At 33.5% G+C, this 27017-nt stretch overlaps 1 protein-coding gene across 2 annotated transcripts in view; it reads left to right on the top strand.

Moving 5' to 3' along the window:
• Window positions 1-27017, top strand: part of ROCK1 (Rho associated coiled-coil containing protein kinase 1) — a 109403-nt gene that overhangs the window by 68722 nt on the left and 13664 nt on the right. For both annotated transcript variants that reach the window (XM_032223483.1, XM_032223484.1), the window contains exons 15-32: window positions 1918-2009; window positions 4017-4263; window positions 6209-6315; window positions 7651-7801; window positions 9438-9598; window positions 10951-11135; window positions 11412-11481; window positions 13857-13951; window positions 14700-14865; window positions 17296-17389; window positions 19135-19223; window positions 21020-21208; window positions 21633-21798; window positions 22711-22781; window positions 23302-23390; window positions 24446-24524; window positions 24640-24901; window positions 26113-26317. In XM_032223483.1, coding sequence (XP_032079374.1) covers window positions 1918-2009; window positions 4017-4263; window positions 6209-6315; window positions 7651-7801; window positions 9438-9598; window positions 10951-11135; window positions 11412-11481; window positions 13857-13951; window positions 14700-14865; window positions 17296-17389; window positions 19135-19223; window positions 21020-21208; window positions 21633-21798; window positions 22711-22781; window positions 23302-23390; window positions 24446-24524; window positions 24640-24901; window positions 26113-26317 — 2518 coding nt within the window. The remainder of the gene's footprint in view (window positions 1-1917; window positions 2010-4016; window positions 4264-6208; window positions 6316-7650; window positions 7802-9437; window positions 9599-10950; window positions 11136-11411; window positions 11482-13856; window positions 13952-14699; window positions 14866-17295; window positions 17390-19134; window positions 19224-21019; window positions 21209-21632; window positions 21799-22710; window positions 22782-23301; window positions 23391-24445; window positions 24525-24639; window positions 24902-26112; window positions 26318-27017) is intronic.

Here is a 27017-nt window from a genome sequence, read left to right as displayed (position 1 = left end):
ATGTGCACACTTGGAACAGGGGAAGCTGCTCCTCTGCCTCACTGCTGTCTGACTCTGGAAGCTCTGGGGGGGAGCACATAACCCAGATGCCCTGGGTCCCTCTCTGCCCTCTGTCCTTTCCCAGACTCCAGGACTGGCCCATGTTCCTCCCCAATCTCTTCACCACCCGACTCTGTTGCGAGCTTCGTAGGCTGCTGGCAGACCACAACACATTGGGTTACAGTCATTTGAACCCTTTAGTATTGCCTTTCTTAGGGTTTGCTTCTCATCTTCTGATGTATTTCTATGGCCTCCTTCCTTCTTATCACTTCCTGTCTGTTCTATCTTTTCCTCCATTCTTTCTCTTGTCTCCTCCCTTTCTTGGACATCTTGATCTTTATTCATTGTCCCTTGTAAAATATTTTCTATTTTCCCATCTATGCTTTGCATTAGCTTGTTTAAGTCCCTAAAGTCATAGTATCCTTAATGCTTTGAAACATCAACAATATTTCTTTTGAACTTCCATTCATTTCCTCCATGTGGAGCATCTCATCTTATTTTGATAAAGTCAACTTTTACTTAATAATCCAAAGACCATATATTCAGGTCTAATGTTGTTCCTCAAAGAATACAATAGTTACAGTTCTTTTGTATCCCAGGATTATTCAATCAGATGTTCAGGTAGTCCAGGAAACTCTCCAAATATCTCCTTATATCCCCTCTATAGGTTTAGTCATATATCTTAGTATTTAAATGTTGCTTTACTTAGGTATCTTCCTTGTTCTCACAGTTGAACCTCCCATAATCATAGAGTAGATAAGTATAGAACAGTAAGTATCACCACAGTTCTCCAAATAAATGTTGTTTATTTTTCTTATCTAAAATTTTCCAGGCTTATAGAGTATGGTATATTTTCATTTGTCAGTAGATGATGCTGTCAGCTTAGGTTTCAGTGTTGTCTCAGTTCTAACAGGAATTTAATCCAATTTTAATTCAATTTATAAAAGCAAAGTCAATTATTAAAGTAAATAGATCTAGCATTTTGAAATGCCTTTCCAAAATAACGCCTGTCCAATTTAACCATCTAATTTTCTGTGCTTTGGAATTTTTAACTTTTTCCCTCTTAGTTTCTTTCTTTCGGGTCTGTAGTTTTTCTCTATGTAGTTATTCGCCACTTTAACAAATAGTTTAAGAGTCTCTTCTGGATTCCCCCTTTCCCCCTCTTTTATTTTAGGTTTAGGTTTTAGGTAAAAAAAAGGAATCATCTCACCCAATTCCAGTCACTGTTCATTTACAGCACTCCTGCACTTTCTTTGTTGCCTCAGCAGTCCAGCTTCATGGCAGACATTTTTGTCTGCCAAGGAAGAGGGAAGAAAGCCCTGAATCAAGCGGGAGAGATTGTGACTCTCCAGGACCTGCAGGGCACCCCTCTTTTCCTCACCACTCCTCCAGGGTGGCTTTAGCTCCTTTTGAAGCCCTCTAACGGGGAGAACTTGGCATGGGAGTACGGAGACCCGCTCCTCATGTCCGATCTCGCCATCAGCCGGAAGTCAAGGCTTACTTGAGTGTAGTTCTCGGTATTGGTCTTTTACCCCTCCATGGTTAATTTAAAGTCTGCCAGATGACCTGAGTAAGATGTCTTTGAAACACATTTTTCTCAATCTTTTTGAGGTAAAGTGTATCTTTTACAAAAGCCTTTTAGTAGATGATATATCCTGGTCCAGGAATCGTGATGACACGATTCTTTAGACTAACATTTCACTTGCAGAATCCTTTGTTCTTTCCTCAGGCCATAATCATCAATAGATGATATGAATGAAAATATTGCCGTTGTTTTTAAATAAAATTGAAGTTTTTGAATTTTGAACATTTTATTTCTGCAATTTACCTAGAAATATTATTAAAATGTATGTTTAAAATGTTTTTCTTTGCTTTTAGTGTCAACATTAAAAGATCAGCTGGAAGATTTAAAAAAAATTAGTCAACATTCACATATTACAAATGAAAAAATTACACAGTTGCAAAAGCAAGTAAGTAATTTTGCATATAGTAATTCCTTCTGGTTTGCATACTGCTGCCCTTCACGAAAGCCCTAAAGATTTAGAAATAGTAGTGAAAGCTTGGAGCCAACTTCCAGCAGAGGTAGTGAATCAATCATCAGTAACTGAGTTTAAACATGCTTGGAATAAACATATGTCCATTGTCTTACTATTTAAAAAAAACAAAAAACAGAAAGGGCAGACTCGATAGATTACTAGGTCATTTTCTGTCATCAGTTTAATGTGTTTCTATTTTCATAAGACCATGGACCATAGGATTTTATGAAGTTACTAGTTTGTTTTGATTGTTTTAATGATTTTAATTATTCCTAGACAGTTGTTTCTCTGTTTTGTTCTTCTATTATTATATTATGGTTTTATCTTGTCCCATGTGTTACATTGAGTTGTCTGATTGTACTGTTGTTGAAATTCATTTTTTACTTATTAATCTACACTCACTACACCATAATAATAAAGTGATCAAGTCTGTAAATTTACTAAAAAGAAAAAAAAAACTGAAATATCACATTGGCATAAGTATTCAGATCCTTTGCAACAACACTTGAAATTTAGCTCAGGTGCCTCCCATTTATCTTGATTTTTACTGACATGTTTTTACACCTTGATTAGAGTCAACCTATGGTAAATTAAATTGATTCGACATGGTTTGAAAAGGCGCACATCTCTCTATAGAAGACCTCACAGCTGACAATGGATAGTAGCAGACCAAAAGTCATGAGATCAAAGGAATGGCCTGAAGAGTTCAGAGACAGGATTATTGCAAGGCACAGATCTGGGGAAGGCTACAATAAAATTTCTGCTGCATTGAAGGTTCTTAAGAACAAAGTGGCTTTCATAATTCGCAAATGGAAGAAGTTTGATACAACCAGCACTTTTCCAAGAGCTGGTTGCCCAGGCAAACTGAGCAACCATTAAGAAGTAAAAGAGGTGACCAAGAACTTGATGGGCTGAGCTCCAGAAATCTTATGAGGAGATGAGATAGAAGGACAACCATCATTGCAGCCCTCCATTGATCTGGGCTTTATGGCAGAGTGGCTAGATGCTGTCCTCTCCTCAGTGCAAAACACATGAAAACCCAGTTGGAGTTTACAGAAAAGCTCCTGAAGGACTCTCATCCTGTGAGGAACAAGATTCTCTGGTCTGATGAAACCAAGATTGAACTGTTTGGTCTCAGTTCTAAACATTATGTCTGGAGGAAACCAGGCATCACCTATCGCCTTCCCAATGTCATCCCAACAGTGAAGGATGATGGTTGCAGCATCATGCTTTGGGAGTGTTTCAGCAGCAGGGACTGGGAGGCTGGTCAGGGTTGAGGGAAAGCTGAAGGGAGCAAAGTACAGGGATATCCTCAATGAAAGCCTGTTCCACAGTGCTCAAGACCTCAGACTGGGCTGAAGGTTCACTTTCCAACATGACAATGATCAATCAAGACAACACAGAAGTGATTTAGAGACAACTCTGTGAATGTTCTAGAGTGGCCCAGCCAGAACCCTGACTTGAACCCTATTGAACATCTCTGGAGGAGCCTGAAAGTGGCTGTCCACTGACAGTCACCATCCAATCTGACAAAACTTGAGAGGATTTGCAAGGAAGAATGGCAGAAAATCTCCTAATCCAGGTGTGCCAAGCTTGTTGCATCATACTCAAAAACACTCAAGGTTGTAACTGCTGCCAAAGATGCTTCAACAAAGCACTACGAGTGAAAGGGATTTGAAAACTTATGCCAATATTTCAGTTTTCTTATTTTCAATAAATTTATAAACAGTTCACTTTGTCATTATAGAGTAGTGAGTGTAGATTAATGAGAAAAAAATGATTTTCAACTACTATAGAATCAGGCTGCATAATAACAGTTAACAAAAGTGAAAGGGGTCTGAATACATTTTGAATGCACTATAACTAAATCTCTCTTTTTAGGGTAGATATGAGCCATGCTCATTTTAGACTAACCTCTATTTTTCTCCATTGCTCACACAGCTTGAAGAAGCCAATGATTTGCTGAGAACAGAGTCAGATACTGCAGCAAGACTAAGGAAAAGTCATACAGAAGTGAGCAAGTCAATAAGTCAATTTGAATCATTAAATAGGGAGTTGCAGGAGAGATGCAGAATTCTGGAAAACACAAAATTACAGGTAGAAAAGGATTATTTCCAGCTACAAGGAGCACTGGAAGTAGAACGAAGAGATAGGAGTCATGGATCAGAAATTATTGGAGAGCTCCAAGGTAATAATTTTACCATAGTGTAATTATAAAATGTAAAGTTTTTTTTCTGATAGCTTGGAATATAAATAGCAATTTTGGACTGAATTACATTTATGAATGGTAGATAAATAAATATAAATGCTCTTATATGTATAAACAGTGGATACTTTATGTAAAACTAAGAATTTAACTGTTCTTAGTAACTGTTCCATTTCCAAAACATGTTCTTCTTCTTTTTTTGCAGAATTTCAATGCATAATGGACAAATAATATGATCTGATTCCTTGTTTTCATATCTAGAAAATAAGATGTATGTTAGTTAGTTAGTTAAATTTATATGCCATCTCGCCCTCAAGGGACTCTGGGCAGTTTACAATGCCATAAATAACAATATAAAACAACTAGGGCTAAGGTTAAAACATAAAACATTGGGGATTGAAAGTTAAAACAAAATAGAAATGGCATCACTGTATAAAAGAATTTAGCAGGCCAATCCTATGCATCCTATGTTACTAACATATTAGACATGAATTGTTGCAATTGGTTACAATATAGCAGAATACAATAGAGAATCCTTTGGATATGTGTAGAATCCATTCAAATGTGCCTGTGGAGACAAACCTGAAAGAAAAGATACATGCTATTAGAATCATGTGGCTGTGAAACTTGCAACTTGATTTTATACTATATTGTGGCCACCTAGAAGTACAGAAATCAACTGTAGGACAAGTAGAAAGGTGGAGGAGGAAAGGAGAAATTTTAGTAATGTTTTTGTTTGAGGAATGAAAGTCTACTTCCCCAAAGAACTCTGTGGTTTTAAATCCCAAGGGGAAAAATTCAAGCAAATGGTATTATTTTTTTATAGCTTCCTATAATAATATGAAAAGCTGTACTTGATTTAAACATAATTTATTGTTCTTACTCATTTATAAATAAATGTTTTATCAACTTAAAAAAAATTAAAAGCACCTGCAAAGTGTTGTTGTAAAGCAAAACTATATCCCTTGCATTGTGGATCCTCATGGGAAGGTAGAGAACATCCTTGAATCTAGCTTAAAATATGTATAGTAAAACTAGATAAAATATGTTTGTTTGTGATTCTAAAGCAAGATTATGAATGCGTCCACTGTCCCAATTTCAGATATGTTTCTGGCTGGAAAAAAATACGCAGCCTCAGCTTTCTTTGAAGCATTTCTGGCTTATATAGTTTGAGTTTTATATAGTTTTGATTTATCTAATTTATATTTTTGTAGACTGCCTAGAATCCCACAATATAAAAAGAATGTTCACATTATTTCTACAAATAATGATCAGAATGTGAGAATAAAATACTTTCTCTCTTATCCTGCCTTAAATACTCTTGGCTCTCTTTATCTAGAACAAATAGTTAAGAAAATCAGTGTTTGAACAGAACCTAAATCATAGAATTAAATCCTATGATTTTATTTTTCACAGATATTACGTATTCATCATAAATACTGTTTACTGAGAGTGAACAATAGATGGTGGGTTAAAATAATTTTCTGAGAAATATATAGGTCACGTAATGACTTTCTAAAATTTTTTTTACTTGTGCTACTCTACATATCTGTTGGGAAATTTGTGGATGTAATCTATTTGCATTAATAAATATAAATTATTCAAATCAATAGACTAGCATTTTAATGCAAATCTGACTATTCCTCATCTGCCATTTTAATTAAATGTGATCACTTAGCTTTTCTTGCATATACTTCATTTTCAATATTTATATGCATATTATATACCCATATGAAAATACATGTTTGCACATTTTCAGTTTAATTAATACTTTAATAAAAATTGAGAGCGTAGATTTAACATTTTCAGTATATTTTTATTTTCTTAATGAACTATCTTTGATATATGTGAGGTGTTTATATAGATAAACAATTTTTGTCCATCTGAAGTCAGAGATACAGTTAAAAATATTTAATTAATTCTATAGCTCGGATTACATCTTTACAAGAAGAAATCAAAGGTGTGAAAAACAATCTCGAGCGAGTGGAAGAAGAAAGAAAAAAGGCCCAAGACATGCTTAATCATTCTGAAAAGGTAAGGTAACTAAGTAATGAGGCACAAAGTCTTATGTAACTTGGAGTAGAATCATTGAGTATTTAGAATAAAAAATATATCTTCATGTTTTTAGAACTACAGGTAAATGTACATTTGAAAATGATAGGAATACATAAAATTCAGTAAGACAATGGAAGAAAGGTGAACCAGAAATCAAATTGAGTCCTGTTGCTAAATTATAATTATTACTAAGTGGTAAGCCATGTAACACTTTGGATTTGTGGGAAAGATGGTTGGAATATATTGGGAATGGACATAGTACCTACTTGCACCTTATTGCAGCAACTGTGTCTACAATTGTATAGAGGAAAGAGAGTAGCTGCCATAAAGTGTAACCACCCCTTTGAGCCTCTGTTTTAGTTGGCAAAGTGCGGAGTGGAGCGGAATAGGCAGGCGAATATTCCAGAGCCTCTGCAATTGTTCATAAGGGTGAACAACTGCCATAGTGCTGCAACATTTGTAGTTTCGGGACAAGTTCATAAACACTAGGGGGTGCTTATTACGTAACTTCAAATGTTTGCTAAGGGAATGCTCATAACCCAAGGATTACCTGTATTCTTTTTAAGTAACTCATTTTAAATACATTCAATTTAAAGTTATGTTTTTCTTGACATACCTAAGCTTCACTTTCATTTAAAGTGGGCAGAAGCAGGCTCTTACAGCCATTTTACTTCTTTTCAAAGGAGTTCCTGATCTATATTTTAGCTCTTTTATTCATAATTGGACCTATTTTCTTACTTCTCTGCATCTGTTGATCAGACTGCAACATTTTTATTCGGATCTATTTCATCTTCTCTTAGTCTCACAGCCATGCATTTTTCCCATTTTCTTTCATATTGTTTACCATTTATGCATCTTATATTTCAATCCATAGCTTTCCATATGACACAGTCATCACCCAGTGATCCTATACATGTTGACTTCTTCTATCCACCATGGTTTTTATTATTTAGCAATCTAAAGAAATTTATCTATTACATCTGTGCCAAATGAAATATTACCTATTAATAGTAAGAGTAATCCTGGTCCCTTTGACATATTTTGGTTAATATGCCATAAGCAAAACCAACACATAATTTTTCTCTCAAGTACATTTCACTCTATGCATGGTAGGGTTTAGAAACTATCATTCAAGTTAGTATATTATTGCCCATAATTCCACAGGCATTTTACTGATACATACTCAGGATCCAGTAGATGTACATCAAACAAAAAGGTATGTAGGAAGAAGAAAGGTACCGGAATGTATGATAAAATATGAATACTTGTCATATTTGGTATATCTGACACCATTTTATACAAAATATCTTGCAGGAGAAGAATAACTTAGAAATAGATCTAAACTACAAACTTAAAATGGTACAACAACGTTTAGAACAAGAAATAAATGAACATAACATAAACAAAGCTCAGTTAACTGACAAGCATCAGTCAATAGAAGAGGCCAAATCTGTTGCTATGTATGGTAAGTTCTTAAAAATAAGCAACATTAATATATAATTAGTGTTTATATATTTCTCTCTTTAAATAATTGTTTGCATATTCCTTTCTAATCTGTCTAGTTTCCTTGGCACCATCTAGTTTTCAACCACCACCTTTTGGGATCTCCCCCCCCCCCCCCCCGCGAATTCCCTATCTGGCCTGAAGATCTTTGGTTTTGTGATTATTTCAGAATTAGAGGAGGGGTGTCAAACTTGCGGGCTGGTTGCATTACATGCTTGTCCTGCTCCCACCCGGTTTAGCGAAGGAGGGAAAAGTCCCGATACATCACGTGATGATGATGTGACAATGCGGGTTTGAAAGTCCTGCATTAGAGACTAAGAGGGGTGTCAAACTTTCTGCCTGCGGGCTGGATGTGTCATGCGCTAGCCACCCCTCCTCCTTTTTAGTAAAGGGGAAGAAGTTGTGATATGTCATGTGATGACATGTCGCAAGTTTGACATCCCTGGACTAAGCAGTCTAACCTGCATACTTTTCTGGGTTTGCTGTAAATTACGCTTTGGGGGGAAAAAAAAAAAGGAAATGTGGTACTTGGGGTATCAAGTTAACTTTCAGCATGATTCATCATAGTTCTGGAAATGCAGTAGATTTCTACAGAATATTAATCTGCTATTGTAGGGAAGTGTCTTTTACCAGAAACATGGCCTGCTGTAATGACATTGAGAGATGGAGCGGAGAGATGCTGCTTAGGGAATGATTAGATAAGAAAGGGCAGAGCCCACATCTATATCACGGGCAGAGAAAGAAACTCGGAAAGGAACCTTCTTACATTCTCAGGATGTAAAAGAGAAAACAGAAGATTTGTACTATCATACTTACAAGATTCTCTTAATGTAGCCTTACAACAAAGAATTAACTTGTCTGGTCATGTTTCCTATTTGCCTACCTGGGAAAGCTGATCCCTGCTGAGATGTGGGGTAGTTATTTTCTGTTATTTAATTACAAAAAAAATCTAGGTACCAGTCTCTGTTTCTCATATTGTTAATAAATTGGTAATAAACGAGAGAACAGCTGGCTATTCTTCAAGTATTATCTCAGTGTATGTAATCTATATGAATTAGGTATATCATTATACTACAGGTAACAATTCTAGGAGATTTTTTACCGTAGATATTAATATAGCTGCCCCAAATTCTTAATATTTTCTCTCACCTTTCAGGATATCTGAAAGATCTCATGAATACATTCTTTTTTGCTTTCTTAACGTACTTTCCAGGTAATTGTCACTTAGCAATCACTTGTTTGGCAACTGTTCAAAATTATGATGAGGCTGAAAATGTTACAGCTGGTCTTCAAACTTATGGCTATATTCCTGTAACCTACATGATAGTAATTTGGGCGCTTGGTAATTAGTGCACATTTATGACAGTTGCAGTGTTCCATGACCCACGATTTCCAGCTCCCAACAAGCAAATAGGGAAGCTAGCAGAAAACCACAAACAAAAGTCAAATGACATCACATTTAATGGCCCACAGTTATTTGCTTAGCAATTGAGCCAGAAATTGACCTGATGTTGTGACTTGGGCTTAGCGAAACATTAGTATAAAATCAGTAAGTGAGGACTACCTATATTTAGTTTTTGTTGTCTTTTTCCCCACAGAAATTGAAAAAAAGGTAAAGGAAGAACGAGCAGCAAGAGAGAAGGCAGAAAATAGAATAGTTCAGATTGAAAAACAATGTTCCATGTTAGACTTTGATTTGAAGCAATCACAACAGAAGATTGAGCACCTTACTGAACAGAAAGAGAGACTGGAAGATGAGGTAAGACAGTAATTTCTATACTCATGTGAACATTTCTTTTAGGCGTACTTGAACAATTACCTTTTATCTATGAATCCAAAAATCTCTGTAGCTTCAACTCTACCACAAAATTAATTTCACAAATTATTTATTTGTAAACTTCCCCACACCTAAGGCTCTGAGCATGATATTCTAAAATCTTTCCTGAATCTTAATTAAACAGTTGTAAATATAATTGGAAGGCCATTGACAGGTATATGAGACTTCTAATGAAACTACTTGAACCTTTGTTTTGTTACATTATGAAAAAATAGAAACATTAAAACTTTTTCTAATGATAAATTCTATATTAATTTATCTCTGATAACCTTCTCTTTCTCAATGCTGGCGCAGTGGTTAGAATGCAGTATTGCAGGCTAATTCTATTCAGCTGCTAGGAATTTGATCCTGACAGGCTCAAAATTGACTCAATCTTCCATCCTTCCAAGGTCTGTAAATGAGATTTCAGATTGCTGATCTTTGAGCTGGTTAGGATCGAACTCCTGGCATGCAGTAGAATTGACATGCAATATGTATTCTAACCACTGCACCACCACGTATCTTACAGAATAGAGTTCATTGTAATTTGGAGGAGTTGTAAAAGTTCATCCAGAAAGCATTTATAATAAAAAATGGTAATCCACCTAGTCTGGGTACTTTTCCTGGTTTAATCTGCTGAGTTGTTTTCCTTTATCTGGATCAGAGGAAGTTTGGCTTCAGGCACTAGCTTCTGGGCTCCAATCTCAGCTGTGGTGTTGTCTTTCCTGAAGACAAGCAGAACTAAACTACCATTAATTTTCACCAGAAGTCTCAAAATATTAAAACTTTGGAATTTATTAAGGCAAGCCCTTGTTGCTGTATATTCTTGCTGTACATATTCATATAGAATAGAACTCAAAAGGACTACATGGTTTGTAGATGTTGAGCATTTCATGCCAGAATTCCAGATATCTGAAGGCAAAATGCCTTTGAAATGGATTTTTAAGCATATTTTTGATTGAGATAATTGAATGCAAAGAAAAATATTGGTATAAGTATTGTTTTTGATCTCAGATATACATGCAGCAATCCAAAGCTTAAAATAATGTTTTGGAATAGGCATGGATTGTGCCTGCCAGCAACTTAAAAAAAATGCTACCATCTTTTCCTGGGCTCACATGGTAGCCATGGAAGAAAATACATGCTTAAATTAAGGGAGTGCCAGAAGGGTACAAACAAAGTGCTTCAAAGCAGTTGTGAATGTGTTGTTAGCACCTCCATAATTCAAATAAATATTTTCCTGGATAATAATGCCAAATTATGTAGCAATAAATACATTTTTATTGTATTTTTAGGTTAAGAATCTGACACATCAATTGGAACACGAGATAAATAAAAGAGTGATGACACAGAATGAACTGAAGATGCATGCTATAGAAGCAGATAGTTTAAAGAGTTCTGAGAAACAGCTAAAACAGGAAATCAATGCATTGTTAGAAGCAAAAAGATTAGCAGAATTTGAGTTGGCTCAGCTGGCTAAGTAAGTTACATTTTTTATTATCAAAAAGAACTATATTGTAAAGGACTGCTTTTAGTAATGTGGTTTGTGCTATGTTTTATCAACATTTGACTTCACTATAGTTATGCAAATATCTCGTGGAAACACTCCATGAAAATGAATGGCATAAATATTTTAAATTCCTAGAGTTATAAAATTGCCTGTTTTCTATTCAAATAATACTTCTATTACTTGATCTACTGAACACCTAATGACTAAGAGTTCAGAATAGAAATTCCTTTGTTTTTTTCCTCAAAGGCAATACAGAGGGAATGAAGGCCAAATGCGTGAACTACAAGATCAGCTAGAAGCAGAACAATATTTTTCTGTAAGTATTCTTTATATTACACAAGCATTTAATTATGTTTTGTACAACTTGCATAAATATATAAATTCACTTTTAGATAATGTTTGTGTCTTAGAATGGGAAAAGTGATGAGTGGGGGAGGAAGAACAAGAAAGGCACACACGTAGCTGTTTTTTTATTACTGTTTGACTTCCACTTTTTTGTCTGCTGTGAAGCTAAAAAAATGATAAACATTCATTTTTCTTCCAGTTCTGGACTTGCTCTTGTTGACATTTTGGACACATGTATTAGGATAGGCTCAATAATATACCTGGCTTGACTTTCTGGGCCTAAAATCCCACTTTGCTATATTGGCACCTGTATTTTGAATTTCCAATAAGTCTGTCTCTGAAGAGACAGATTTGTTTAAAAAATTGCTATACTAAATCATTTTTTTCACTAAATATCCAAGAAGCTACTTTTACAAATGCCTTCTTCCACTTTCATTATTATTTTTAAACAACTGGAACGCTCAAGGGAAAGGTTATTGTGATTGATTTGCTTAATGTCTGGGGTATATATCCCCAAAAAGCTCCTTAAAAACTCTTGAAAATAGAAAATCAGTTAACTAGACAAAGTAATGAAAAAAGAATCTTATCGTATAGTGGTTTTTCTTTTTTGGGTTTGCAGAATTTTGGTTGTAGAAAAACCAAAATTAGCATTCCCATCAGCAGCTTAAATTGTACATTACATTGCATTTCACTGCACAAAAATATAGCACAGATCTAGGAAGAAGCTGTCCCATAGTTCAACCAACTACTGTGCCCTGGCCTTATCCATTATTTGATAATTGGCCTGATCTTTTTAAAATATATGAATGATATTCCTTTAAGTGTATCTTGATGATGAGAGAGTGAATTTGTAAAACTAATAGCACTGGCAATTTATTCTTGAATGTTAATCTCAATTATAAAGTAATTATTCAGCTCTTACTTTATAATAAAAAGAGCCCAAACTGATTAACAATATATTTATATTAAATCATTGCAATATTAACACTTCACTTAATTCACAATGCTTTAAAAAAAATCCAATTTGGGAAGGACAGGAAGAAGGCCTAATTAGAAAAGACTTTCTATAGATCTTGTTCTTATTTTTCCTTGACAGCATTGATTAAAACTTCATTAAAAGGTGAAGTAAATATTCAATCTGGCCTTTCCAAATGGAGATAATTTTTTAAAAATCTCTTATGTATGTAAAATTGTAACCGAGTTTTTGTTTCATCCCACATTTGTTTCCCAATTTTCAATTCATCAGTCAAGCAGGTATAACTATTTTCAAGCTAGCACTCATGAATCTCAGATTGACTTAACCATTATTTTATTTATCTAGATCATTTTCTTCTCTCCCCCCCTCCCCGCCCAGATGGTTCTTGACCTACAATCACAATTAGGAGGGCAATTTCCATTGTAAATTGTTGTGGTTGTAAGTCAAGTCCAGCCTATTACATGACAACTTTTACGTGATCATTAAGTGAATCCAACTTCACAACCTGGCAAAAAATGTCATAAAACTTATTTATATGAGAGCAGGATGCTGCAGTTGGATGTAAATGTGAGCCAGTTGCCTGAACACATGATGCAGGGGTGGGGCAACAGTTGTAAGTGCAAATATAGGTTTAAGTTGCTTTTTCATAACTTTGAACTGTCCTTAAGCTAATTGTTGTAAGTTGAGGGCTATCTGTATCTGTCTGCTGTACAGGTAGTCCTTGATTTGCAATCACAATTGAGTCCCAAATTTTTGTTGGTAAGCAAGACAGTTGTTAAATGAATTTTGCCGCACTTTATGACCTTTTTTGCTCCAGTTGTTAAATGAATCTCTGCAGTTGTTAAAATAGTAACATAGTTTTCAAATAAATCTGGCTTCCCTATTGATTTTGCTTGTCAGAAGGTCACAAAAGGTGATCACATGATCCAGGACACTATAACCATCATAAATACATGCCAGTTGCCAAGTGTCCATATTTTGATCATGTTATCATGGAGATGCTGCAACGTTAGTAAGCATGAAAAAATAGCCACTTTTTCAGTGATGTTGTAATTGAATGGTACTATACAAATGATTATGAGTTGAGGACTACCTATGCTAGGCAGCATGAGGTGGAATTGATTTGAGTAAAAATTACACTGTTATCTCTTTGTTGCTAGCTTCATTGTACAATTTTTTAACTTTAATTTCTTAAAAAAATGTTGCAAGCTCTTTGAGAGTGGTTGTAAAAACTTGATATAAATAATACACAAATATAGATTGAATAATATGTAGCGCTTATCCTCATCCCAAGTTTGACTAATAAATGGGAATCTCTGGATTGTAACAATGTCTAAATGATGATGGTGCCTTTTTTTAAAAAATTTCAGACACTTTATAAAACTCAAGTTAAAGAACTTAAAGAAGAAATTGAAGAAAAAAATAAAGAAACACAGAAAAAAATACAGGAGCTGCTAAATGAAAAGTAAGTCACTTTTATGGGCAGAGTCCTTCAAAAATTGAGATACTCATTGATATTTTTGATGCAATACTTAGGTATATACGTATGTATGTATTTTTTACATTTTTGAACTGCTCATCTCCCAGAAAGAGAAAAATCTTTTTTTATCACTTGGAAACAAAGGGATTTAAATATGATAATTTTGTGGATTGCTGCCTATATTTTAAGAAAATAGTTGAATTTTAAAATGTGCCTAAAAAGCAGCTTTGTTGGCCATTGAAATGTATGTACAATATTCAGTGAAACAAAAATATAAATATGAGCTGTTTGTTTATTATTGTAAGATATAAACATAAAAGCTATAGTCCCAGCAGAAAAGGAAAATTCAGATAATTCAGTATGCAAGGATTTTTTTTATCTTACATATTTTTTTCAGTAGCAATAATGATCTCCTCAGGAATCTGATAGGGATTACAATTTATTCTTGTAATTGTCTTGTATTGAAACATAGTAGTTTGTATAATGCACAAGTCACTGGCCCTGAGTTAAACAATGCTTTGCTCACACCATATCAATCTGAGTCAAACAATCTCCATTATGGCTTATAGCATAACTATCATGATGGATAGTTCACAAATATGTCTAAAACAAACCTGATATCCTGATAGAACTTGTATCATAAGTTTAGCAACTACATTGCATTCTCTCTAAAAGAGCAGTGTAGTATTTTACACAATTAGTATTTTTTAAAAATAATAATTTTCTGTTGCAGAGAAGCTGTTGTTACACAGTTAGATCTGGCTGAAACAAAAGCTGAATCTGAACAATTAGCCCGAGCTCTCCTTGAAGAACAATATTTTGAACTAACACAAGAGAGTAAGAAAGCAGCATCACGAAACAGACTAGAGATTACTGATAAGGACAACATTGTCAGTCGGGTAAGATACATTTATATTTTTGTATCATGAAGTCAATTTATTATATTGTGAGAAAGAAATCTATTGTATCTTTAGTAATGTGACTACATCTGAGAGGTCACTATGAGGCATGCTTGTTTTTCTTACAAATCTTTAATAGCATGATGGTTGCATACATATAGTTAAAGAAGGATGAGGTTTCCTTTAATGAAATATGAAATATTTTTTGTATTGGGAATTACAGAATTATAGTTTAGAAAAGATTTTGGAGATCTTCCAGCCAACTCCCTGCTCAGGGAAAGAATCCTCATACCATCTTATATACATCCATTGATTGTTTGAAAACTTCCAGTGGTGAAGTCTTAGTAACTACAGAAAGCAGACTATTCTACTGCTTAATAGTTCTTTTAAAGCCCAACATACGCAGTTAGTTTATCACATTTTCATAGAATGTTATCTCCAGGGCTCCATCTTTGTCCTCCCTCTCTAGCCTCAGTATACTTCTTGTATTTTGGCAACCACAATTGGACACAATACCCAATGCAACGTAAGAGTGGAACTCTCACTTCCCACTGGACACTGCATCTCTGTTGATACTGCCTTAGATTCCATTAGCACTTGAGATAGCTGTAGCACATTGCTTGTTCATGATTAATCAGTAGGCTGTCAGAGCATTTGGATCCTTCACACAAGTACTGGTGCTGAGATAGAAGGTATAGCCAATAATGCACCTATGCATCTTGTTTTCCCTGCTTGAAGTGCATAAGTCTACATTTCTCACAACTAAACTGTTTTTTGTTAAATAAGGGCCAGTGTACAAGTCTGTCATTTTCTACCTCAATCCTATTTTCTCACCACCAAGCTTTCTGTAATCTGCAAAATTGATGAGTATCTGCTTGGTCCCCTTATCTGTGTCACTTATGAAAATGTTGAAGAGCACTCTGTTTTGCTCTACAAATCATGAATAATGGCTTAGCAGAATGTGTAAACTATTAGTGAGTTCATAACTAAGTAAGAAATTGTCTCCCAAGCTGAATATTACAATATATTGTACTATTTCCCAGGGTAATGTTTAACAAGTAGTTATGACTTGTGAGAAACTGTGTACACAGTTAGCTCTGGTTGAAACAAAATCTGATTTTAAACAGTTAGCTTGTGCTTTCTTCGAAGAGTTGAATGTTAAATCTGAATACTCTTCCTCACTTCCTGTTCACTTCCTCATACTGAAATAGAACCATTTAAGACCATAACTGGGTATGGTTTTTCAGCTAGCTGCAAATCCATAGCTAGTGGCGTCATCCACCCCACATTGTTTTGTTTCATTAAGCAGCTGTGGTAAAAGTGGTCAAATCCTTAGTGAAGTATGAGTGTACTACATCTATAGTGTTCCTTTGATCTGTTAATCTATGCACTTTGTCAAAAGAAAAAAATGTGTTCATGTCCTATTTTTAATAAACCCACAATGACTTTTCTAAGGGCTTGCAAACTGATCTTTTCTAGAATTTTCCCAGTTGCAATTTCAACATGATTGATCTGGGAGCTTGTGAGGTTTCCCTTTTTTCTTTTTTAAGTTGATAGAAATTTATTGGTGCATTCATAATACATAAAATTTAGAGGTGTCCTGACTACAAAATAAGAAATCAACAGCTTACAAATAAAAGGAAAAAAATGACCAAAAAGAGATCATGAGTGGTCTGAACAAAAACACATCAGCCAAAAAAAAACCTCCCATCCAACAGGGGTTCAACTATCATCTAACCCCAAAGCCTGGGAGAATGGCCAGGCTTTTAATAGGTTCCTGAACAAGATCAGGGTAGGAGTCATCCAGATGTTATCAGCATTTTTCCAATCTTTTGGCACATACCTTGTACTCTTAACAGTTCTCAAAGATTACAGTCAGTGGTACTGAGATAAAATCTGCCAGTTTTTGACAGATTAAATCCAAAGATTCAAGTTCATCTAAGCAGCTATTTGTTCTTTCACCTATTCCTTTCCTATTTTGACTTAGATTTCTGTTTTGCTTCTCCAGTGAAGTTTCCAGCAACTTGGATTACTATTTTCAAAAGGTGCAAATAGGAATTAAATAATTTAATTTCCTCCCTTTCCTTATCACTATGTTGCCATTTTATCCTATTGGTAAACCAACTGTTTCTTTGATGTTTTTCTTGGACTTATATCAAATCAGTTTGACCGTGCTAACACATAATGTTGTCTTAAACTTAGTATTTGTATTAATATATTTTTGCTAATATCCACATGGGTAAAACATATGTTTAAACTAGATCAAATTTAAAAATAAGTTATGGAAAGATGAATTGCCATTAGCCATATAGTTGTGTCCATTCATTCTTCAATTCCATAATAGAAGCAGTATACTTCTCCAAAATTTTTATTTCTTTTTTTCAACAATTAGCCAAATGCAGCTGATGTTATTGTTTTATTTTCCTTTAGCTTGAAGAAACAAATAATACATTAACCAAAGATGTGGCCTTTCTAACAAAGGAGAATTCTGACCTAAATGGAAATATTAAAAAACTTGAAGAAGGTATTTCATATTTTCAATTACATTGTTTGGAAGAAAATCAACACCTTTTCAATACTATCTTATACAGTAAGAGAAATGGTCTTTCAATATTGCAGCAGCAGAATATGGTTTGGTATTCTATAGATATTGCTTTATAAATGTGGGAGGGGGGATTTGGCCAAAAGATGTAAATATTATTGAACTAATTCAGAGATTTTAAGTGTGATTGTAGTTATACTCAAGAAGGCAAGGTTCAGTATTTGTAAATTAGGAAAAATGTGAGATAACATGAGAACACAATGAATTCTTGGTGTACATATATGAATGATTATCAGAATGTATGAGAAATGGTATAGGGGGTCTTGTTTAATTTTTTAGGTAAAAATAACATTTTAGGGAAGAAATTCATCAGCATTTTAAAATTTCTTTCAGAAAGTATCTAGCGATTCAGGCAATACTTCTTAATGGGATGGACTCCATGTTATATAATGGGGGGAGTTAAAGCAGATGCCTCATTAACTTGCTGGATGGCTTGCATTAAACATTAGAATTATGCAGAATCATCTGGTGTTTATTTGAAATGGTGTCATCTTCACATTCATCCACATGCTCAAATCAACAAAGGAATATTCTTGAAACAGTTTCACTAACCATTTTTAAGATTTTGCACCTTCACACTTTGAGTAGTGAGTTTAAAGGGGTATTACAAATGGTTGAGATAGTCCTTTTAAAAACAAACCCTCATATTTTTTATTTTTTCTCTCTCATTATTTCCACTTTTGTTTTGTTGTATTAATTTCTCATGGTTTTGATTCCTTTGGGTTATTTTAATAGAAAATGAAATAAAGCTTCTTATAAACAGAAACAGAATTTAAGAGTCAATAATATACAGGTAGTCCTTGACTTATGACTGTAATTGGGACTGTAAATCAGTCAAGTTTTTATAGATGTAAGTTGAGGCACTCATGTAATCAGAAGTAATCTGCTGGCCTTTTAGTAGCAGTTGTTAAACAAACAACATGGTCTTTAAGCGAGCCTATTCTTTTGCAAGCACTATTATGAGTAGCAGTCACATGACTGCAGAATGCTGCATTGGACTGTACACTATTATGAGTAGCAGTCACATGACTGCAGAATGCTGCATTTGGTCAACTGGTTGTAAGCTGAGGACTATCTGTAACGACTTAGACAGTCATCCTATATTTATTTAATAATGGGAACAATAAATTTCTCTCAGATTTAAGCATCTACTGTATGGTCTGTTTTATTTTTCCATTGTTTGTCACATTGCATGCACATGCACTTTATACCTAATTTTTGAAAACCAAGAATGGCAGTAACTTAAGCTTATCAGTTTGGACATTGTGTCAGTTGATATACAGATCTTAATTAGCAAAGAAAGTGATTCTAGTTTTTTTTATGAATTGCAAGTAATAACTACGTAGTCTAGACTAACTGTAGTTCATTTGCTTTAAATATCATTTTTATGTTTCATGTATTGTACAAAACTAAACACATTACCATTACGTTTGCTAGGTTCACAAAACACAGTGAGTCAAAAATTATATTAGGAATTCGCTTAATAAATCAACCAAGCCTGCCTATTTAAAAGCTAAGCACTTTCCATCCTGAATAATTCTGGACTGAATATGTGGGGGCAGGACCCTGTTCTGTTTCTATTAAATTAAGATTTAACAAAAGAGAGAAAGTATTTGTGATACTGATGCAATAAAATCCCACATATTCTTATTATTTTTTTCAACAAGAGTATATATTGAAAAAAGAAGAGGAATTGAACATAATTAGAACACAGTATGAAAAAAACTTGAGCAATGAAAGGACACTTAAAACACAGGTGAGTGTATTTTGGTAGGTTGATGGAAATGTGTATTTTAAAGGACAGCTATTTTAGATTATTCATTCATTTATTAATACATTTATATGCCGCCCATCATGCTATCCAAAGTGACTCTGGGTAACTTACAATAAATATAAAAACAAATTACAAATATAAAAACTATTTAAAATTCCAAAGTTAAACACAGGCTAACAAAAAAACCCTTAAGGATTCATGCAGAGTGGTAGTGAGACATTCTCTTATCATTACTGGCAACTATTGCCAACCTAGTGCACTTCTATTGGGACCCTAAGTAACCAGCCAGGTTTTAAGGCCCCTCCTGAAGGCCAAAAGAGTAGGGGTGAATCTCGCCTCCAGTCAGAACGCAGGACCATAGTAGAACAGGCTTTTCTCCTGGACTCTGCTAGCCTTGGCTGATGGAATCTGCAATGGGCCTCTTCTGCCAGAATGGGTGGGGCAGGCTAATCCCATTGGAGCCAGACGGCTCTTCAGATAACCTGGACCCATGCCATCAACACCTTGAATTGGACCTGGAAGCAGATTGACAACCAGTGCATCTCATGTAACACTGTTATTACATTAGACCTCCAAAACAGTTCATGCTGCCGAATTCTGAATCAATTGTAGCTTCCAAATATTCTTCAACAGTAGCTCCAAGTAGAATGGATTGCAGTAATCAAAACAAGAGATAACCAGGGCATAAGTGACTAAGCATATATCTGCTAAAATATAGTGCTTTGGTTCTTCATAAAGAATTTTGTTTTTCTGAATTTTAATTCATATAATAACAGGAAAAAAACCTAAATATATTGGTCAGCCTTAGAGAGCCTGTACCATATTTCTTTTAATTGTGATTTCAGAAAATGAGCTTTGCCTTGTAATGTATATACAGCCTTCTCATAAGCATTTGCCATTATTCTCATTAATAATTAAAATACCTGTATAGAAATTGTGACTCAAAAATTAGTAGTTAGGTCAGTAATGAGTTGTCTTTCATACAGATATATTGTTTTCTGAATACTAATACATATGGTTTCTTTACATCAAATAAAACAGAGAAACACTGTTGATAGTCAATGGTATCCTAGATAGTTCAGTGATCTGATGTAATAAAGGCAGATTACTACATTTATGAATATTTAGATGACAAACATTTAGAGACGCTAACGCTTCCACAAGAGCCAATTTGTTGTTGTGGTTAACACACCAGGCTAAAAATTGAAAGATCATTAATTCTAGTTATGTTTTAGGTAAAAAGCCAACTAAGTGATTTTGATCCAGTTATTTTCATCTCTAGGAAGAAGGCAATGGCAAACTACTTCCAAAAATGTTGCCAAGAAAACTTATCAGATTTGCGTAGTATTCTCCAGGAGTGAATACTGACTCAAAAGACACATGTACAAAAAAGTACTTCCTTAGGTAGCTCATGGTTATTCGTATGAGTTAGAATAGAAGTCACTTAAACCTATAAATGTATTGCAGATGGATGTGAGATTTATATTTGTTTAGTAAAACTAATTTTATGTTGTGAAATGTAATATTTGAAATTGTTTTACTAAGTAAATGGTGAAATGGCTTCCAAGAGAAGATGTTAATTAACCGAAAGTAAAGCTATTAATGATCTGTTGTCTCTTTAATAGACTAAGCTGAGAATGTTCTTCATAAAATATTCAGATGGAAAAATAATATTTATTGATATTTATTATCTAGATAGAAATCTTCTGTGCTTACTTTCCAAAGTTAATTTGTTTTAATGTGTCTACTTTGATTTTCTCCTATTTAATATGCAATAGGCTGTCAACAAATTGGCTGAGATTATGAATCGAAAAGATTTTAAACTAGATAGGAAGAAAGTAAATATGCAAGATTTCAAGAAAAAAGAGAAGGAAAACCGAAAGTTGCAGTTGGAACTTAACCAGGAAAAGGAGAAATTTAATCAGATGGTAACAAAATATCAAAAGGAGCTTAATGAAATGCAAGCGGTAAGACTTTTTAACATAATTATCAAATAGATTCACTGATCATATACTTTTTGAAGCCAGAGTTATATTTCAGATTTAAAAGATGTATAAAATTCAGTTTGTTCAAACATTGTGGTTAATTTGTATAATCTCTGTTGACTGGGCTTAGTAAACCAATATCTGAATATGATATTTAGATACTATGCAAACTTCTTTCAGTGGCCTAGAAGTTCATTTTCCCACCTAATATTTCCCAGCAGGGACCAGAATAACCTTAAACAATGTGCTCTACAGCTCTCCATGAAAGTGATATAAGTGAAAAATTGTTTATGAATACTGACTTTACTATTAATTACTGGTAATTACTATTAATTACCAGTTGAATTCATAATAAGTATTGGAAGAATGGTTTACCATTCTTACATTTTACTTCTGTTGAATACAGCAACTGGTGGAAGAGTCCACATACAGGAATGAACTTCAGATGCAGCTGGACAGTAAAGAAAGTGATATAGAACAATTGCGTAGTAAAATTTTAGACTTGCAGCAGGGCATGGACTCTACTAGTGTTGCCAGCCTTCAGGCTGATGAAACAGATGGAAGTGTTACAGGTAAGAGAGTGACTATTTGTAATTCTCCATTATGTTAGACCAAAAATACTATCCTGTTTAGATAAGATGTTTTTCTTTTTCTCTATTTATATTTTATACATATGAATGGTAAACAAAAATAGATTTTATCATCACAAGGATGTGTGAATTTTTATGTTTACATCACTATTTTGGACAAAAACATACACTACTAATTATTCTTGGTATGCAGCTTATCACCTTCATATCACAGAGTCCTTAGTTCAAAATAAGTAACTTGATTTGGATGTATTATATATTTTGATTTTTTTTAATGTGAGAATCGAGAATTTCATCAGCTAATACTTAATTTTAAATTAAGCTTCAAGTCATAAACTAGTTCTTTCATTTTATCGTTCTCTGTCAATTTAAAATTGAATAAATTGCTTTTTTTCTTATTCTTTATATCTAGCTGATTCTCTCTACATTCCTTATTTATTTCTCTTCTGTTCTTAACTTCTGTGAGTAATGGGACAAATGGGGACTTCTTGCTTGCTCTTTTGCACTTTCATTGTGGCTTTCAATTACTATATATTTATGCAAAATATTTAATTGCTCCCACTTTATTATGAAATTAGGAATATAGCTTTTGTAAAACACCTTTATGCTGAAACAGTTGGCCATTGAGATCCTGACAACTAAGTTAAAACATATCAATTGAAAGTGTTGGATGTAAATTATAACCTCTTTGCAGGTTTTGTAATAGTGCCATGGTATATGAATTTGTGACTAGGCATGAAAAAAGCTTCAATCCTTGTTCTTGTTTAGCTAAGCTTACTTGTTGCCATTTTATTAGTCTGTTTGATCATTGCTAATGGCTGCATGAAAGCAATTCTTTTCTTTGGAATTCTCTACAAATAAAATGTTAACCAGTATATATTGGTTTTTATACAGAATCAAGAATAGAGGGCTGGCTTTCAATACCAAACAAAGGGAATATTAAACGTTATGGATGGAAGAAGCAGGTATGCATCGACTTGCCTTTTATAAGCCAAATCAAGTACTGATTTTGACTTGAATTAGAGTACATATAAAGAAAAATGTGTGTTTACAATGGGAATTAATACATTCAAATTCAGATATGAAATGTTACAGTAAAGAAAATCAGGAGAAATTATTATATGAAATCTTGTCTACTGTTAAAATAATTTTATATACAGTTTATATTTAAATATTTTATAATTTATATTTATCATACCGTGCAGAACCTGAAATTATTTAACCCAGATATGAAAATATTTTGATACTAATGTATTTAAAGTGTTACCAAAAGTGTAATATGACTAAATCATTTTATATTATATTTGTATTTGTCTTTCATTATAATATACAGGTGGTTAGTTTAAATTTCTATGGATACTCATATTACTAGACCTCACACCTTATGTTTGCCCAGAAAAATTGATTTGCTTTATATGACTTTTATCACGAGCAATCATAACATAGGCACTTATAGTGTCTTTTCGTTTCCTTTTTCCCCACCAGTATGTTGTGGTCAGCAGCAGGAAGATTCTATTCTATAATGATGAACAGGATAAAGAACAATCTAATCCATCTATGGTATTGGATATAGAGTACGTTTACCTAATATCAATTTGAAATATAAGTGAAATAATTTTGAAGTCTAAAAAGACTGTAGGTGATTGTTGAAGTGTAATTAATTTTGGTTATCCTTCTTCCTAATAATTTTCCAAATATTTCCTCTAAACATTATCTCTTAACCTTTTTTTGGATTCTGTATTATATTTGTTTCCACATAGTAACAATCTTGTAATTTATACTTTTTTGGTTTATTTTTGGTTTTGCAAATAAATTGAATCAACTCTTAGGGACCATGTGGATATATTTTGGTCAGGATTTATATTGTTTAAGGAGAAATTGTGTTTTTAGAAGATGACAGAATATTCTTGTAGTATTTTGTGAACAATAAGTAAGATAAATAAGTATAAATACATGTAAGTATTTAAGGGTATATGTGTGTGTGTATGCACACAATGATAAATATTTAATGTTCACAAACTTGTAATTGTGAGGTGCAGAAATATAGAACTAATACAATATAGAATTTATGATTAAAATTTAACTATGGTTGTTACAGAAATTATATTGACATTGTAGACATGTCATCAAATGCATTTTATCCAATATGCACTCTGTTGCCAAAATCAGACTGATCATTATCATTGGAATTCTTTTGTTTTAAGATGATTAAAAGAATTCAAAATTGTGTTCATTTTTAATAGTCTAGATTTTGTAAAAATCTTCTAAAATTAAAAACTTCAGCTGTATATTTTACTTTAGTGCAATATGGTGGCCACTGCAGTTATAATACGTATGTATTATATGTATATGTATGTATTGTTTGAGAGTATAGATTACATAAAGATGTTTACATTCACTATAAAAACTATAAAAACTTCATTAGTGTTCTTTTTCTGGTATTTTAATAGTTATGCATTTTTTAAATTTATGAATACTATGTTGGCATGGGCATCACCTATTTTTGTAAGGAATATCACCTGTGAATATGGGATATTAACATGAAACAGTCAATGTTATATTGTTAAATTAGATGATAAATTTGCCTTGTACGGAGAATGATTATTAACACTATGTAATTTCATTTTAGTAAATTGTTCCACGTTAGACCAGTTACACAGGGTGATGTTTATAGAGCAGAAACTCAGGAAATACCCAAAATATTTCAGGTAAAGCATTTGCGTATTTGTTTTTAAATATTAGTTACTTATACAGTTTGTTCATTCAGTTAATGTGTATTTACACAAATCTTTACATTTTTTTGTTTTGTTTTGCTTTACTCAGATCTTATATGCCAACGAGGGAGAGTGTAGAAAAGACTTGGAAGTAGAATCAGTACAGCCAGCAGAGAAGACAAATTTTATGCATCATAAAGGGCATGAATTTGTACCAACTTTATACCATTTTCCAGCCAATTGTGAGGCTTGTGCCAAGCCTCTATGGCACGTATTTAAGCCACCCCCTGCAGTTGAATGTCGGCGATGCCATGTTAAATGCCACAAAGATCACTTGGATAAAAAAGAAGAATTAATAGCACCATGTAAAGGTATGGCATATGATTGTTTTTAACTATTGTTCAATTTGTTTCTAACAGTTTCAATACAGGGTATGCATATATGAAGTTGTTGCTGAAATTGTTGACCTAAATCCTGATTAATTTGCCTAATTTGGCTGGAATCCAGTGTTTGTGTGTGTGTGTGTGTGTGTGTGTGTGTGTTTGCTTATAAATCTAATTGAGTTCAGATGGATTTATGTTTTTGAGCAAGCATTTGTTACAGTGTGCTGCTTGTTTGGATCCAACCCTTTTCTGTTTACCTTCAACACTCCAGTGTACTATTCTGATTTTTAGTTAGGTAGTTCATTAGTATGGCAGAGTAAACTAAATAGTCTATGTTTCAAATGAAACAAAATACAAATGTAAAACTACAGCTACACAGTTGAAAAAACTTGTTTTGGTCCATCATCAAAATATCATTTTTTGAAAATAAATTCTGTTGCAGTTTTTTTGCAAGGATAGTCTGTTCATTGTTGTCTCAATCACAAGCAAATCCATCATAATTAGAGAATCAAGACCTTCTAAAAATATTTTAGCTAGTGGACAGTAATGCATATCCATATCTGCTTCACTTTAATGAGAGGAACTTCTATGTTTTTTATCCCATTAGATAACTATCTGCCAATATTCCTTAGGAATTAAACTGGTCTGTTTCCAAAGGGACAGAGGAGTCATATGGTTCCAATGACCTTCCAACAAAAGTTTCACATACTTTAACCAAATATAACTTTAGCATTTTGGGAAAATGCTGTGCCCATCTGGAATAGTGAATGGATTGTATTGCTGTTGCTGATCTTTGCATTTGGTTGACTTGGAAAAACTACACCCAAATATTTAAAGATTATAACTTGTTCTGTTGTCTGATCATTTATCAGGATGAACTCTAAATGCTGTGCAAAAATTGAGATCTTGATTTTATTATAATTTATCTCATATGCTTTCTTATAACAATACCTAGTAGGTAAGCTTCTTAGATGAATCTTAGGTTTTTATGACTCAGCACCAGACTGTTAATGAAAGTCAGTAAGCTCTTTTATTTTTTATATTCTATGTATTTTAAATGCTGTTTTTGTGCATCAATACAGGCTCTTATTGGAAGGAAAAGCAGATAGTGATGATAATTAATGTAACTTGCAAGAAAAGTGGTCTATATATTCTTTTTTCTCAAAATAGTTTGGCTCTGTTCGTTTTGTTCCCAATAGTAAGTTACGACGTAACTTCAGCAAGAGACATGTTGCTGTTGGCATCCTGTCAGGAAGATCAGAAGAAATGGGTTTCTCATTTAATAAAGAAGCTCCCCAAAACACCACCATCTAGTTTTGTTCGTGCTTCACCGAGGACTCTTTCCACAAGATCTACAGCAAATCAGTCATTCAGAAAAGTTAAAAATACTTCTGCAAAAGCTAGGTGAGATATGAACAGACATGCATTTTAATCTTTTTCCTAACAGAAAACCAATTATAAATAGATTTTAATACAAAAATATCTAACAGAATTATCAGTATATTTGAACATTGTCACATTGATATGAAGTCATGGTCAGTAACAGGAAATATTATAAAACTAATTACATGAAATGTTTCTTCTGTAAATGTTTTGCTAAAGATAAATTAAAAGCCCATATTGGGTATGCACAGTCTTTTGGGTTTTCATGTGAAACCAGATGTTGTGATTTGTAAATTATAGTTTATAGCTTGGGGCGCAATTCTCAGTTATTTAAGAATTCATATTAAAATAAATAATGGCTGTACAAGCAATGTGCAGTATATAAACCCAATCTTATTATACCTAGTATGCTTTCAATCATACATGTAATACAGGTAGTTTTTGACTTACATCCACAATTGAGTCCAAACTTTCTGTTGCTAAGCAAGACATTAATTGAATTTTGTCCCATTTTACAATCTTTCTTGCCACAATTATTAAGTGACTTACTGCAGTTGTTAAGTTAGTGACAATCATTAAGCGAATCTGGCTTCCCATTGACTTTGCTTGTCAGAAGATCGCAAAAGGAGATCACAGGACTTGGGAAAACTGCAACTGTCACAAATACAAATGAAACTCAAAAAATTAGAATATCGTGCAAAAGTTCATTTATTTCAGTAAT

This window comes from Thamnophis elegans, chromosome 8 (assembly GCF_009769535.1).
Source record: "Thamnophis elegans isolate rThaEle1 chromosome 8, rThaEle1.pri, whole genome shotgun sequence".
Lineage (NCBI taxonomy): Eukaryota > Metazoa > Chordata > Lepidosauria > Squamata > Colubridae > Thamnophis > Thamnophis elegans.
The sequence above is the reverse complement of the archived record's forward strand: the minus strand, read 5'-3'. Positions and strand labels throughout refer to the sequence as shown.